This window comes from Neophocaena asiaeorientalis, unplaced genomic scaffold (assembly GCF_003031525.2).
Source record: "Neophocaena asiaeorientalis asiaeorientalis breed wild unplaced genomic scaffold, Neophocaena_asiaeorientalis_V1.1 scaffold501, whole genome shotgun sequence".
NCBI lineage: Eukaryota > Metazoa > Chordata > Mammalia > Artiodactyla > Phocoenidae > Neophocaena > Neophocaena asiaeorientalis.
The window spans coordinates 347,896-361,616 of NW_020172678.1; the positions used below are offsets into that span (position 1 = coordinate 347,896).

General features: G+C 57.2%; 1 protein-coding gene across 1 annotated transcript in view; it reads left to right on the top strand.

The window, feature by feature from the left end:
* UNC5B (unc-5 netrin receptor B) overlaps positions 1–13,721 on the top strand; it is an 84,472-nt gene that overhangs the window by 61,067 nt on the left and 9,684 nt on the right. The window contains exons 2-8 of the mRNA XM_024739751.1: positions 3,312–3,536; positions 7,943–8,086; positions 8,551–8,654; positions 9,992–10,172; positions 10,928–11,095; positions 11,864–12,028; positions 12,241–12,273. Of these exons, the coding sequence (XP_024595519.1) occupies positions 3,312–3,536; positions 7,943–8,086; positions 8,551–8,654; positions 9,992–10,172; positions 10,928–11,095; positions 11,864–12,028; positions 12,241–12,273 (1,020 nt within the window). The remainder of the gene's footprint in view (positions 1–3,311; positions 3,537–7,942; positions 8,087–8,550; positions 8,655–9,991; positions 10,173–10,927; positions 11,096–11,863; positions 12,029–12,240; positions 12,274–13,721) is intronic.

Here is a 13,721-nt window from a genome sequence, read left to right on the forward strand (position 1 = left end):
GCCGTGGGGTAAAATTACTGGGTAAAAATTACCAAGACATTAAAGACCAAAAAAGTTTGGGAAGCTCTGTCAAGGATTGCCGCAGGGCTCAGTGAGTTAATATAAAATCACCCTCTGAAGGCCTCTGGCAGAGGGAGCACCCAGGAACCCCCAACTTCATGATTCTTCCTCCTCCAAGCTGAAGAGGGAAGGCTCAGGTGTCCCCCCTCCAGGACACCTGAAGAACCTTCCTCAGCCGCTAAGGCCCAAGCCAGGGCCAAGGAGGAGGGCACATGTCCACTGGTCAGGACAGGGGCCCAACTCAGTCACTACCCAGGCCCTGGCAGCACCTCCCACACACCTTTGTGTTCACTGAGCACCTACTGTGTGCCGGCCAGCACGTAGTCCATGGTGGTCCCTGTGGGGAGGAATCTCAGGTCGGCTCTTGCTGCTGCTTCCTTGTTTCCTGCAGGACGTCTGAGGGATGGGGATGTGGGAAAGCGGGCAGTGGCTGCATAGAGAGCCACCCAGCACTGTCCTGAATGACAGGGAGGCAGTGATGAGGATGCCCAGCCATCCTCTTGCCAAGACCAGGACTGAGTCTTCGTGTCAGGGCTGAGAGGAGGGGTGGGGTGGCAGGGTGGGGCACGGGGCCGCCAGACTCAGGCCTGCTGCCCTAATGGATGTCTAATGTTGACTTTCCTCAGTCGAGTCTCCGCCTGCTTTGTAAATGAGCCACATTAGGGTCATGAAACAAAGTCATAAATGCAGCCCGCAGTGCCACAGAGAGCCAAGGCGGCCGTCACCTGGAGGCTGTGTGGTTAGAAGGTAGGGCAAGCCTGCAGCTGCATCCGTGGGTTCCCATATACCTGCTCTCATGGCCACCATCCCCAGAGGGTGTCCAGTCCCCCTATTTCACAGATGAGGTGCCTGAGGCCAGTCAGGACTGGTTCAGACCCTGGGGTGTCTGAGTCTGAAGCCTGAGCCCTGCCCTACACTCCTCAGGCCTGAGACTGAAGCAGGGATGCTGGTAGTGGGAGATGGGCCTGGAGTCCTCTTGGCTGCACCCTGCTCTCCCTAGAACTGCCCGCCTGGTGGGAGGGCCACAGTGAGCAGCTCTCAGGCCACCGGGAGACCCATGTCCTGCTCCCTGGGCACTGTGTCATCTCGCCATCAACTGCCCACATTCCCAGACCCTAGGGGCTGCCAGTTTACCTACAGAGAAGGTGTCTCCCTGTCTGGCAGAGGAAAGCAGGTGTTTGGGAGCCCTGGCCTCGGGAATCCTCGGTGCTTTTCTTAGTTTAGGTGCCCACAAACCAGGTGACCTTGCATCAGTTTGATGGACTTCAATTTCCCAAGCTTTGAAACACAAAAAACAGTCCTGGCCTTGCTGGCCCTTTGATGAGAGAGCCCCCATAATTGCAGACACCCGGCCAGTGTCAGGGTGTATTAGGAATCTCAGGTATGGGGACACCCACAGTGTTATGGAGCCGCTCCAAAGATAGGCAGTGTGGAGCCCCGGGCAACACTGAAGTCTGGTTTCTTGGGTTCAAACCTTGGTTCTGCCTCTGGCCAGCTGTGTGACCTTGGGCAAGTTGCTTAACTGCTCTGAGCCTCAGCTTCCCCATCAGTAAACTGGGGACCAATATAATATACCTTACAAAGTTGTTGCAAGAATTAGGTAAGTTAACTATGTAAATGGAAACATAGCAGTTAATTCCAGGGAAGCATTAGTTGCTATTTTGATGCGGCAGTTTGTACCTAGGCTCCTCCTAGGCGCTCGTGCATGTTTATCTCATATGATCCTCAAAAGATCCCAGAGAGAGGAGGAGTGCTCACTTCCCTTCCCTCTTCAGAGACAAAGTAACGAGGTTGGAGTTAAGGGCTCTCCATGGGTCACAGGGAACATGCTGGATTCATCCTTTTCCTTGCTGGCTTCCCCTTCGATCCCCCAGGTCACGCACACATACCCCACCCACAGCCCAGAGCTTGGAGCCAGTGACAACCCACGCATTTTCTCAGAGCCTCCGTCTTAGCAGAAGCTGTGATCCACAAGGAGATGACACTGATAAAGCATGCTAGGCACATTTTGTTCATTCTCCTCTTGAAGAACCATGTGTCCCTTTGGCCCCTCTGCCCAAAGGGGGACTCCCCATACCTGAGATTCCCATGGCCTCCTGGGGCCCCAGCTCCACTTGATGGACTGGAGCTCTGGGACAGTGACAGGACTGCACAGGCTGGCGAGGGGCTGGGCAGACACATGCACCCCTGCAGCTTAATTCGTTATTTCCTCGGGAGCAGTTAGCAGAGGAGGACAAGCCCCCTGCCGCTTGTCCCCAGCCACCTGATTGTTTGGGGCTTGGCATTGGAAAGTCAATTTTCCTACGTGGATTGTAAACCAGTAGCCTGGCCCAGCCTGGTTTCCCTCCCTCCCCACACTGGTGGTGGCCAGGCCCCTCTCCCTTCCTGTTTGTCTCACCTCCCGAGGTGCTGTTCTTTCCAGGGAGCCGGCCGGTTTCCATCTGGCCCCTTTGCGGGAGGAGATGGCCGCCTGCACAGCCTCACTGCCTTCCCAGCCTCCCGAGTGCCCTCATCCATAGGGCCGAGGGTGTGGATTTGGCTGAAGTGGGAAATGCTAAGGGGGTGGATCAGAGCCACAGACCAGAGGAAGGGAGGGTCTGGGGGGAGGCTACAGGGAAGGTGGTCTCCCCTGCATGCTGCTGCCTGCTGTGGGCTTCCTGGAGGAGGCAGCACTCTGGGAACAAGCACCAGGGAGCCCAGGCCTGCTGCTGCCACCCCACCTCAGCCCACCCTCGCCCCTGTGGGCCCTGACTTGCCTCCCTGCCTCCATCAGCCTGGCTGGCTGGGGCTGCACAGGGCAGCTGTGGCTTCGGGGCAGAGCCGGCCTGGTTTGAGCTCCAGCCTCAGGCCCATTTCCAGCTCTTCACATACTGTGGCATCGCCGTGGGAAACTGGAGGGAGGCCGGGGATGTCCGGTGGGGAGAGCTGGAGAGGGGTGTCCTTGCCCTGACGGGTCACCTCACCTCCCTGGGCCACCCTGACTCCTCCATCTGTAAAAAAGTAGAATCACACAGCATCACAGGGCTGGGACTGGCTCCAAAACACAGCCTCTTAAAAGCAGGTTACAGTGGGGAAACTGAGGCCACAGGAGCGTTAGACCTGGCCCAGGCCACAGAGGGCGTCCCAGCAGGTCTCCTCCAACTGCCTAGCCCTCCTCCTCCCCCTGGCCTCCTCTCTCTCCCCCTCCCCCTGGGACCCGGGCCTCCCAGCCTGTGGCCTCACGGAGCCCTCCCACCCTCCACCCTCTGCAGGCACTGATTCTGGCAGCGAGGTGCTCCCAGACTCCTTCCCGTCGGCGCCGGCAGAGCCGCTGCCCCACTTCCTGCGGGAGCCGCAGGACGCCTACATCGTGAAGAACAAGCCGGTGGAGCTGCGCTGCCGTGCCTTCCCCGCCACGCAGATCTACTTCAAGTGCAACGGCGAGTGGGTCAGCCAGAACGACCACGTCACGCAGGAGAGCCTGGACGAGGCCACTGGTGAGCCCACCCCACTTGCCGGGCAACCGCAGGTCACCCCAGGCCCAGAGGGTCCTGGGCCTGGCTCCACCCTGGCTCCGTGTGAGACCTCATACAGCCACGGCAACCCCGGGCCTCTGTGTCCCCTCTGAGGTTCACCCTGGACCAGTATTTCCCCAAGGCTTGGCCGCTTGCCCTGTCTGACTGGGTGACCAGGTGAAACAGCACCAAATCCCTTGCTGAGGGTGAGCTCCCTTTCCCAGTTACCTTCCATCCTCTGCTTACATCAGAGAGCAGGTCCAGTCGGGGACAAGGTTCTTCCCCGCTCCCCCAGCATCTGCTGTGCTCCCTGTTTAAGGAAGAGGAGCTGGCTCTGTCTTGCAGCCCTGCCCCCAACACCCAACCAGAATTCTAGACCATCGCTAGTTTCACAGGTCCTCTGTGTTGGTGAGAAGTGATACTGTTTTTGTTCACAATAATGATGCAACTCTTCCTTCATAGAAATCAGTTGGCTTCGGTTTTTTTAAAAAGGCCTGTAATATTAAGTAAATAATCATAGAGGTGGTGCTAGGATGCAGCCCAAGTCCTGCAGGAGGGGAGAGTGGCAGAAGCGTGGGAAACTAGGAGGAAGCGTGGGATGTGTGCAGGACCCTGGGCACCCCCCACCCCAGGCAGGAGGCAGAGCCTGGGGCTCCTCACATCTCCCAGAGCCCAGCCCCTGTTTACAGTACAGGAGCTTCGGGGGTGGAAATCCTTTCCCCGACTCAGGCCAGGAAGGGGGGCCACCCACTGCGGGTCACCTGCGGACGGCCGGCTTTGGGCAGCCCCAACCAACCCCAGGCTCCGGGTGGCTCCTTTGCCCCAGGGCCTGCCTTGACTTTGATTTCATTTTTACCATCTCTTCCCTGACCTTTTCTTTCTCCGCCTTTTTCAGCCCTCTCTTCTTTCCTTCTGTCTCTCCTGCTTCTCCCTTCTCATCCCCGTCTCCTTTTGTCTCCTTTTGTGTCTTTTTTCCCTTATGTTTCTTCCTCTGCCTGAGTCTCATTCTTGTGTCTCTCCCCTGACATACCCTCTTTCACTCTCTCTCCTTCTTTCTTCCTCCTTCAACTTCTATTTTTCTGTGAAAAGCTGACAGATTTCAGAACCACTCAGGCTTAAAATCATACCCCAGAATGTACTTAATGTCATTCAACGCTGTACCCTAAAAATTGGTTAAAATGGTAAGTTGTAGGTTATGTATATTTTACCAAAAATTTTAAAGAATTCCAAGAATTTTAAAAGTTAGAGTTGGAGTCTCATTCTCACTCAAAATCTAAAAATAAAAAAAACGATTAAAAAAAAAAATTTTATTTATTTATTTTTGGCTGCATCGGGTCTTGGATGCAGTGTGCGGGCTCTTCGTTGCCGTGCGCGGGCTTCTCTCTGGTTGTGGTGCACGGGCTTAGTTGCACCGTGGCGTGTGGGATCTCAGTTCCCTGACCAGGGATCAAACCTGCGTCCCCTGCATTGCAAGACAGATTCTTAACCACTGGACCACCAGGGAAGTCCCAAGAAAAGGATTTTTTATTCTTTTTTTTGGCCACACCGCACGGCTTGTGGGATCTTAGTTCCCCAACCAGGGATTGAACCTGCGCCCTCGGCAGTGAAAGCATGGAGTCCTAACCACTGGACCACCAGAGAATTCTCCAAAAAAGAAACTTTTAAAAGGAAAAAAAACCCATATCCCAGCTGCCCCCATGCTCTGGCTGTGTGACCCTGAGGAAGTCACTCAACCTCTCTGAGCCCCAGTTTCTCTCGTGGTAAACTGGGATATTAACAGGTCTTGGTGAGGATGGAACAAGGTGGTACCTGTACAGCGTTGAGCACAGTGCCAGGACCCAGCAGGTGCTCAATAAACACCTGTTTCCTCCATCTTCTTTCTGGGTTTTTGTTGGCTTCTTTCCTCTTGAAAACTATTCTTACTTCTCTGTCCCCCTGAGCCCCTCTGGCCCTGCAGAGCAAGGGGACAGTGTATCCTGCTAGGGCCCCTCACAGACCCTGTGATTATTAGTAACAGGGTGGCTCTTACTCCCCTGCTACCAGGCACACAAGTCCTGCCAGCCCTAGAAATCAAGACACTGTTGTCCCCATTAGCTACAAAGAATCGACAGTGGTCCAGCAGGCCACACCCTTGGCAGCAGTGTGGCTGGTTCCTCCTTGTCTCCACCCCTAGCCCTCCCTGGCACTCTCTGAAGCCTTGAAAACAGGCTGGGGGCCAAAACAGGTGGGATGAGCCTACCCACTAGCTCATGCCAGGTCAAGGCAGGCAGCCCAACTCTGGGTGTCCTGGTCCAGGCACTGCCTGCCACTGGCCATCATGCTGAGGGAGACACCTAGTCTGGGACCCAAGTCTGGGGGACCAAAGGCCCCTGTCCTCTTTGCCTATTGGTGACCATTGCCACGGTGTCAAGCCCTGCTGGGTGGTAGTTTATCTGTCCAGCTGTTGGGTGCTTCTGAAACATTCTGGATGGATGACCCCCTTGAGAGGGGCCACTCCTCCAGGCTCCCAGCCTGGTGAATAAAGGCCAGGGCCCCACTCTCCTGCCCCGGGCCATGCAGCATCACTTGTAGAGCAAGCAGTCCAGGCAGCCACTGGCAGCAGGCAGGGCCCCTGTCCCCCAAGAAGCCTCTTCCCTCCTGGTGTTCCACCCACAGCAAACACCAGCCCCCTCCAATTTAGATCCCTGGCCATCAGGAGGGGTTCCTCACTGTCTGGGCTCCCAGTGCAAGGGCCCCCCTCCCTCAGGATGCAGGAGAGTTAAGGCAATGATTTCACTAGGAGAGGTCCAGGGAGCTGTCATTCATTACCGGGCAGAGCTCTAACTGGGGCAGGACGCCAGATAGCTGATCTCAGCTCTGCTGGCAACTTGCTCTGGGACTTTGGGCCTGCCACCTACCCTCTCCAAGCCTCAGTTTCTCCAGATGAAAAAGGAAGGGGCTGGATGAGATCCAGATGAGCTGCCAGATTAGATTTGTGTCCAGCCTGGGCTGGGTGCTGTAATTGCCATGATTCATTTAGAATTTACCCTGAGTGTTTTACTCTGATGAAGGAACCGAGGCTCAAAGAGGCTACGTAACTTAGCGAAGGTCACACAGTTGGGGAGTGAAGGTAGGGCCAGAATTCAAACCTGTCAAGAAGCAGTCCAGCCCTCCACCTAACCACCATGCCACAGGACTACAATGTGTACACTCAAGAGTCCCGCCTTTGAGGGGCTTATCAGAACCCACAAGCAACCATGAGAAGATGAGCTCAGATACATGATGGCGAGGAGGAATAGCTTTAGGAATTCCGAGACCAAGGGGGTAGTCAGGGAGGGCTTCCTGGTGGAGGAGGCCTTACAGTTCTCCCACAAGCTTTGGGGAGGAGCTTCGGATGGGTGCCCTCATCCAGGAGGGTTCATCCCTTTCCTGAATGTAGAGGGTTTTGTCAAGGGAGGATTGGCAAAGACTGAGTGATTCCTTCTCTGTGGGCTGGTGGATCCAGTCATTCAGGGAGGCCCTTGGGCCCTAGCAGGGAGTCATTGAGAGGTGAGGGGTTCCCAGGAAGAGGGGCCTTCCCTCAACTCCAGCCCCACAGGCTCCTGAGCCATGACCAGAGAGAGGCCACATGCTTGCCTCATACTTGTTGAGCCCATTGTCTGTGCCAGGCCCTGGGCCACAGCAGTGAACAGGGCAAAGCCCCACCTCATTCTCCTGCAGGAGATACAGTTAACACATGAACACGTCAATAAATAGTACAGTTCCAGGTAATGGTCAGTGCCATGAGGGAATCAGGCCTGGTGGGGAATGATAACTGCACAGACCAATGTCCAGTGCAGTGGTGGGAGTGCTGAGCGGTACTTTGACAGCTGGTGGGGGTGGGCCAGCATCAGGAGGCTTCCCTTTGAAGTGAGGCCCAGCCCAAAGCTGACAGTGACTGGGAGTTCACTGGACACAGAAAGGACAGAAGAGAGTTCCAGGCAGGGGGCTGGATGTGCAAAGGCCCTGTGGCTAGAGAGGCCAGGAAGACACCCAGTGAGGCTGCAGTGGGTAGATCGTGCAGGGCCTGGAGGCCATGTGGAAGGTCTGGGTCTTTACACTGGGATGACTGGAGACATAGCAGGGGAATGACATGCCATTTGTGCCTTTTGAAGAGCTATCTGCAGGGTGGAAAGTTGATTGGAAGGGGGCAGCGGGCTTGGGTTAGACACTGAGTTTCCATGTGAGCTGCAGTGGTGGCTTGGGCCAGGCTCGAGGCAGATGAGATGAGAAAAATGGAAATGTGAGGCACTTGGGAGAGGAGCCCACAGGACTCAGCGGGTTGGAAAGGAGAGAGATAGTATGGTCCCATGTCTGGTGTCTTCTGTCCTCAGACCTGCCCCCTGATGGCGTCTCTCTCCTCCTCCCAGGCCTGCAGGTGCGAGAGGTGCAGATCGAGGTGTCGCGGCAGCAGGTGGAGGAGCTGTTTGGGCTGGAAGATTACTGGTGCCAGTGCGTGGCCTGGAGCTCTGCGGGCACCACCAAGAGTCGCCGGGCCTATGTCCGCATTGCATGTATGCCACCCTGACACCCTCACCCCATTCTTCTGGGCCCTTTCCCCTTCCCTGTGGATCCTGGAGAGAGAATTTCACACACAGACATCAGGGCACAGGGATGCCAGCTCAGAAGGCTCCATGACCCAGAACCTGTGACACCTTTGGCCCCAGGATTTCCAACGGCCCTTTTTTGCCTACTTTTATATAAGGAAGCTGCCAGCTTCCTCACCATCCCCGGCCACCATGTGCATAGGATCCCAGCATCAGGGAGGGAAGCTTGTTCCCCCAGTCCACCGGCTGAGGCCCCCATCTTGGAGAAGAAGTTCTCCAGGTAAAGGCCGGGTGTCCCCGTGAACATTCCCTTGGTGTGCACTGCCACCTAGTGGCTAGAATGGGGCCCTTCGGGATCCAGCTCTACCTGACTGGCCTCCTCCCTGCACCGCCTGACTGTGCCTTGGAACACTTTTCCTTCCTTCTCCCAGACCTGCGCAAGAACTTCGATCAGGAGCCTCTGGGCAAGGAAGTGCCCCTGGACCACGAAGTTCTCCTGCAATGCCGCCCACCAGAGGGGGTGCCTGTGGCTGAGGTGAGTGGGGATATGGGGGACTTTGGGCATGGCAGAGGCCAGCCAGGCATGGTATTTACCATCAGCCACAATGCCTCAGCCTTCCAGAGCCCTCGCATTTCACAGATGGGGATATCAAGGCTAGAGACAGAGAAGGGAACCGCAACCTCTGTAGAACTCGGCGCATGCCAGACCCCAGCTGGGCCCTCCGTAGGCATAACCCCACAGGATGGGGCAGAGCTGGGGCAGGAACCCCCAGGGCTCCTTGGGTTGACCCCAGGCTCAGTCTCCTGCAAGAGAAGTGGCCATATACACCATTTTCCCCCACCCCACCCAGAACCCAAGGCCCCAGCTTTATGTGTATCATAATACATGCATCTGAGCACAAACCCAGCCCACAAGCTGATCACCCCTTCCTACACCACATGGCCTGTGCATCCGTGGGTGATGCCCACCTGTCCTCTTACTGCCCTGCTTGTGTTCCAGGCCTGCTTCCTCTCTCCCGCTGCCCGCACTCGTGGTCCTCTAGTCAGAGCAAGGCATGGGGAAACATCTCAGCTTTGTTGCCAGGGACCTCAGTAGAACAGGATTGGGGAAGATGGAACCCTGGGCTTCTAGCTCAGAACCTTTGCTCTAATCACTTAGCTTCCCCCCAGCCCCGGCCCCCATCTGGAAATGAGCTCAGACAGACACCTTCTGTAATAGCTACCCCTCGTGGCTGCTACATGTGCCAGGCACTCGGCACGCTGGTCCTCATAGCAGCCCTTCAAGGTGGATATTGTCGTCCCATCTTATGGCTGGGAACACAGCACTGGGACAGGTGAAGCGGTCACCCAGGGTGAGCCAGCTAGTGAGTGGCAGAGCTGGCATTTGCACACCCAGGTCTGCCAGACCAGGGACCATGTTTTTAATCACCTGCCAGGCCTCTCACCCTGGCTCAGGGAGTCAGTTTGCGGAGTTAATGAGGAAGACATGTTCTTATTTAGTACCAATACTTACCGTGAGCCAGGCATGGCCTCCACACTTTCCATATACTGATTCATTTCATCCTCACAGTAGTCCTATGGGTAGTGCTATTAAATATCGTCTTACAGTTGATGAAATTGAGGCCAAGTGGAAGTCCCTTCCCAAGGCCACTCAGCTGGTGGGTGGTCATCTTAACCACTGTGTTCTGTAGTGTCCAGCACAGTGCCTGGCCCGTGGAGGCCCTGCCCCCTGTGTCACCACCATGGGTGGACATGGCTAGGACTGCCGTCCTGTTTATGGTCAGGCCTCCCTTCCCCCCAAGAGAGGGCCCACTCCCGGGGGTGCAGGGGATCGGGCCTTGGGCCCTCACAGCTGCAACCGTGCCCCTGCAGGTGGAATGGCTCAAGAACGAGGACGTCATCGACCCCACCCAGGACACCAACTTCCTGCTCACCATCGACCACAACCTCATCATCCGCCAGGCTCGCCTGTCAGATACGGCCAACTACACCTGCGTGGCCAAGAACATCGTGGCCAAGCGCCGCAGCACCACCGCCACCATCATTGTCTACGGTGCGACCCAGAGTGGGCTGGGTGGAGGTGCGGGGGAGGACACAGCCGAGGGAGGGGGAGAGCCTGGGGCTATACGGCTGACCCTTCCCTACCTGGAAGCCAGCAGGACCTTGGTGAACGGGTGGGGAGGAAGAGGAGGCCCAGAGAGGGGAGGTGCCTTCGCAAGGTCACACAGCAAAGCCAGTGGTGAAGTCAGGGACTCTTGGGTCCCCAGCCAGGAGCACTTGCCCCTTCTCAGGCCCTTTGCTTATCCCTGAAGGGGAAAACCCAGTTCTCTGAGAGTCAGGGCTAAGGCAGGGCCCAGTCAGTATCCCCATCCCTGAGCCTGTTGTTCTAGCAGTTACGGACTACTGCTCAGGCCGGTCATCTGTTCCTTGCTTTCCCCTTGGGTGGGAGGGCCAGAGCCATGGCTGCAATGAGTGTCGTAGAAAGAGCCCTGTACTGGGTTCCAGTTCCAAGCTCCCCATTACTCACAGGGAGACCTTGTGTAAGTGTCAGCCCTCTCTGGACCTTTGTTTGCCATTGTACAATGGGGCGGGGAATAGACAGTGACCTCCTGGGTTGCCTCTGGTGCTGACAGATGCAGCCCAGGTCTGCCTGCTGGTATCTGAGTCCACAGCCCTGGAGGCAGGAGGCGTCCAACTAGCAAGGGCCAGGCCTCAGCAGAGGCGCCTCATCATGGCTGGAGGATGGGGCTTAGGGGCCCCACGGGGCGAAGAGCCATGCCAACCTGCTGACAACTGCTACCCCTGCAGTGAACGGCGGCTGGTCCAGCTGGGCCGAGTGGTCACCCTGCTCCAACCGCTGTGGCCGCGGCTGGCAGAAGCGCACACGGACCTGCACCAACCCCGCCCCACTCAATGGAGGTGCCTTCTGTGAGGGCCAGGCCTTCCAGAAGACTGCCTGCACCACTGTGTGCCCAGGTGAGGCCACCGGCCAGGTGGCAGTCCACCCATGCCCAGCCCCATGCCAGCCCCAGCCCTGCCCTCTGTGCTCTGGTGTCTGACAGTGAGAACAGCCCATCTCTCCCCGTTGGGGTGAGTGAGGGCAGAAGGTGCTTGTCCCGGGTCCCCCAGCTGGCTCACCAGGCTGGACTGGATGCTACGCCCGCTGACCTCCTGTTCTGCCCTGGGCTGCAGGAGACACAGCGGCAGAGGCTCTGAGCTGCGGTCTGAGGGGTGGGCGGTCTGCTCTCCAGGCCACGGGTTGTCAGCGTCAACCCCCAGGCCGGGGCCCCAGAGGCTCCTGGGGTCAGAGAGCCTGTGCTCCTGCCCTTGACTGCTAGACACACCTGGCCGCTGACCCTGCAGTCCTCTCTTTCTTCTGTGTTACTCTCTGGCCCCATCGGTTGGTGTGTGTTCTCTCTTTGACATGTTTGTGTGACTGACGTGCTGTTTCTCACCCTGGGTTTGCGCCTCTGTGTGTACACTTGTGCTCTGGGCTGTATCTGCGTCAGTGACCTTATGTGTCTATTTGGGCTGTCTTCGCCCACCGGGTGCTCCCGTCTCTGCACTGGCACGAGGCGTGGATTTCTCTGGTGGCATGCATGTGTCTTGGGTTCCTCTTTCCCTGCTGCACTGTGTGTGTGTGTGTGTGTGTGTGTGCATGCACTGCTGTGTCGTGCACACATAACTGTGTGTGCGTTCTATGCATGCATGTGTCCCCATGCACCACGTGCTGTGTCCCCACAGTCGATGGCGCGTGGACAGAGTGGAGCAAGTGGTCGGCCTGTAGCACGGAGTGTGCGCACTGGCGCAGCCGCGAGTGCATGGCGCCCCCGCCCCAGAATGGAGGCCGGGACTGCAGCGGGACCCTGCTTGACTCCAAGAATTGCACCGACGGGCTGTGCGTGCAGAGTGAGTCCTTGGAAGGCAGGGCCCAGGGTGGGGGCTCTGGAGCCAGATACGGGCCCCCTGGCCCCCACCTCCCAGCCTGCAGTGGAGCAGCCCCTCGGGGCCCCTGCCCACCTGCTACTCTGTCATCTCATCCACGCATCTCCCCGTCACCTCCTCTACCACCCTTTCCCTGCCGTCTGTGTCATTGTCTTTCCCTTTATTTCCCTCAACAGATAAGAAAACTCTAAGTGACCCCAAAAGCCACCGTAAGTCCCATTTCATGGCTGTTCTCTTTCCTCTGGGGGGATCCCTGGTTTTCCTCAGCTGGCTTTTCCAGGGGGTGGGGTGCAGGGCAAGGTGAGGGGCAGGGAGAGATGAAGGTGCCCACTACCAGCCCTCCACGGGGTTCCCAGCACCTGGCGCTGCATGTGGCATGGTCTTCATCACAGTCAGACAGGCAGACCCTCAGCTGACAGAAAGGCCCTAGGATGCCATCCTGACCCCTCCCGTTATAGGAGGAGAAACTGATTCTCAGAGAGAAGGGACATACTCAAGGATCCAGCCAGGATTCGAACCTAAGTATTTGGCCAGAGCTGGTGCTCCGAGCCCCACCCCTCGGTTGTCCTCTGTGGGAGGGCGCCAGCAAGCAGGCCCACACCTGCCCCTAACTGTGCCCCCAGCAGCCGACTGAAGCCTCCTAGGTCCTTGGGATGCCCGCTGCTCTGCGTCAGACCCTGGGGGCTCATCATCCATCCCCCAGGGGCTATGCTCCGCTGTAGTAAAGCTGCTTGGGCAGGTTGGCGTGTGGTAATTAAACCACAATTTCCAAATAATTCTGGAATTATCAAATCAGTAATGAGGCCTTCAGTGCAACTCACAGTGGGGCCAGACTGGTGACTGATTAGATATTGTAAATCACCAGGCAAGTGACCCCCATGATTAGTGACGATGTCATGAGGCGAAGCCCCCTGAGAGGTGGGAGCCCAGCCCTGGGGACCTTCTCCGGCAGTTCTCCTGGGGAGCCCAAGGATGAGGAGAGATGGGGGTCCAGGAGGTGGTAGAAGCAGGCAAAAATGAGGGCTGAGAGCCCTGCCCTACCTTGCTGAAGCTCAGGCCTCCACCAGGAAGGAAAGCGGGCCTTCCTCTCCGAGGGTCCCTGGGGAGGGGAGGGAGTGGACAGGGGCTTCCCGGAGCTCCCAAAGGAAACAAGGGGGAAGGGCAGCCATCTTGGCTAGGCTGTGCTGTCCAGTGTAGTAGCCACTAGCCACGTGTGGCTTGAAAATTGTATTTATCTTAGCTGAAAATAAATATATTTAAAAACTCATTTCCTCAGTCAAGCCAGCCGCATTTTAGTTGTTTAATAACCACCCATGGCTAGTGGCTGTCATGGGGGACAGTTCTGTTGGGCAGCCCTGCTTTGGACCCTGCCTCTTGACCCCGACACTTCCTCGCCTAGCTATGTGGAGTTACTTCTAGCTGAGCAGCAGCCTGCCCTGCCCCTCACCCAGAGCTGGACCTCCTCCAGCCCAGCAGCCTGTCTGGGGGCAGGGAGTGTCGACATGGGTTGCCTCCCTGAGCCCCTTCCTTCCCTTCCACCTGCTCCCCTCCTCTCCATCCCATTGCCACACATCTCATTCCCCTCATCCTGTTCCCCCTCCATCCCTCCCCCCACCCACCCACCTCCTGCCCTCAGCACAAAATGGAAGCAGAGCTC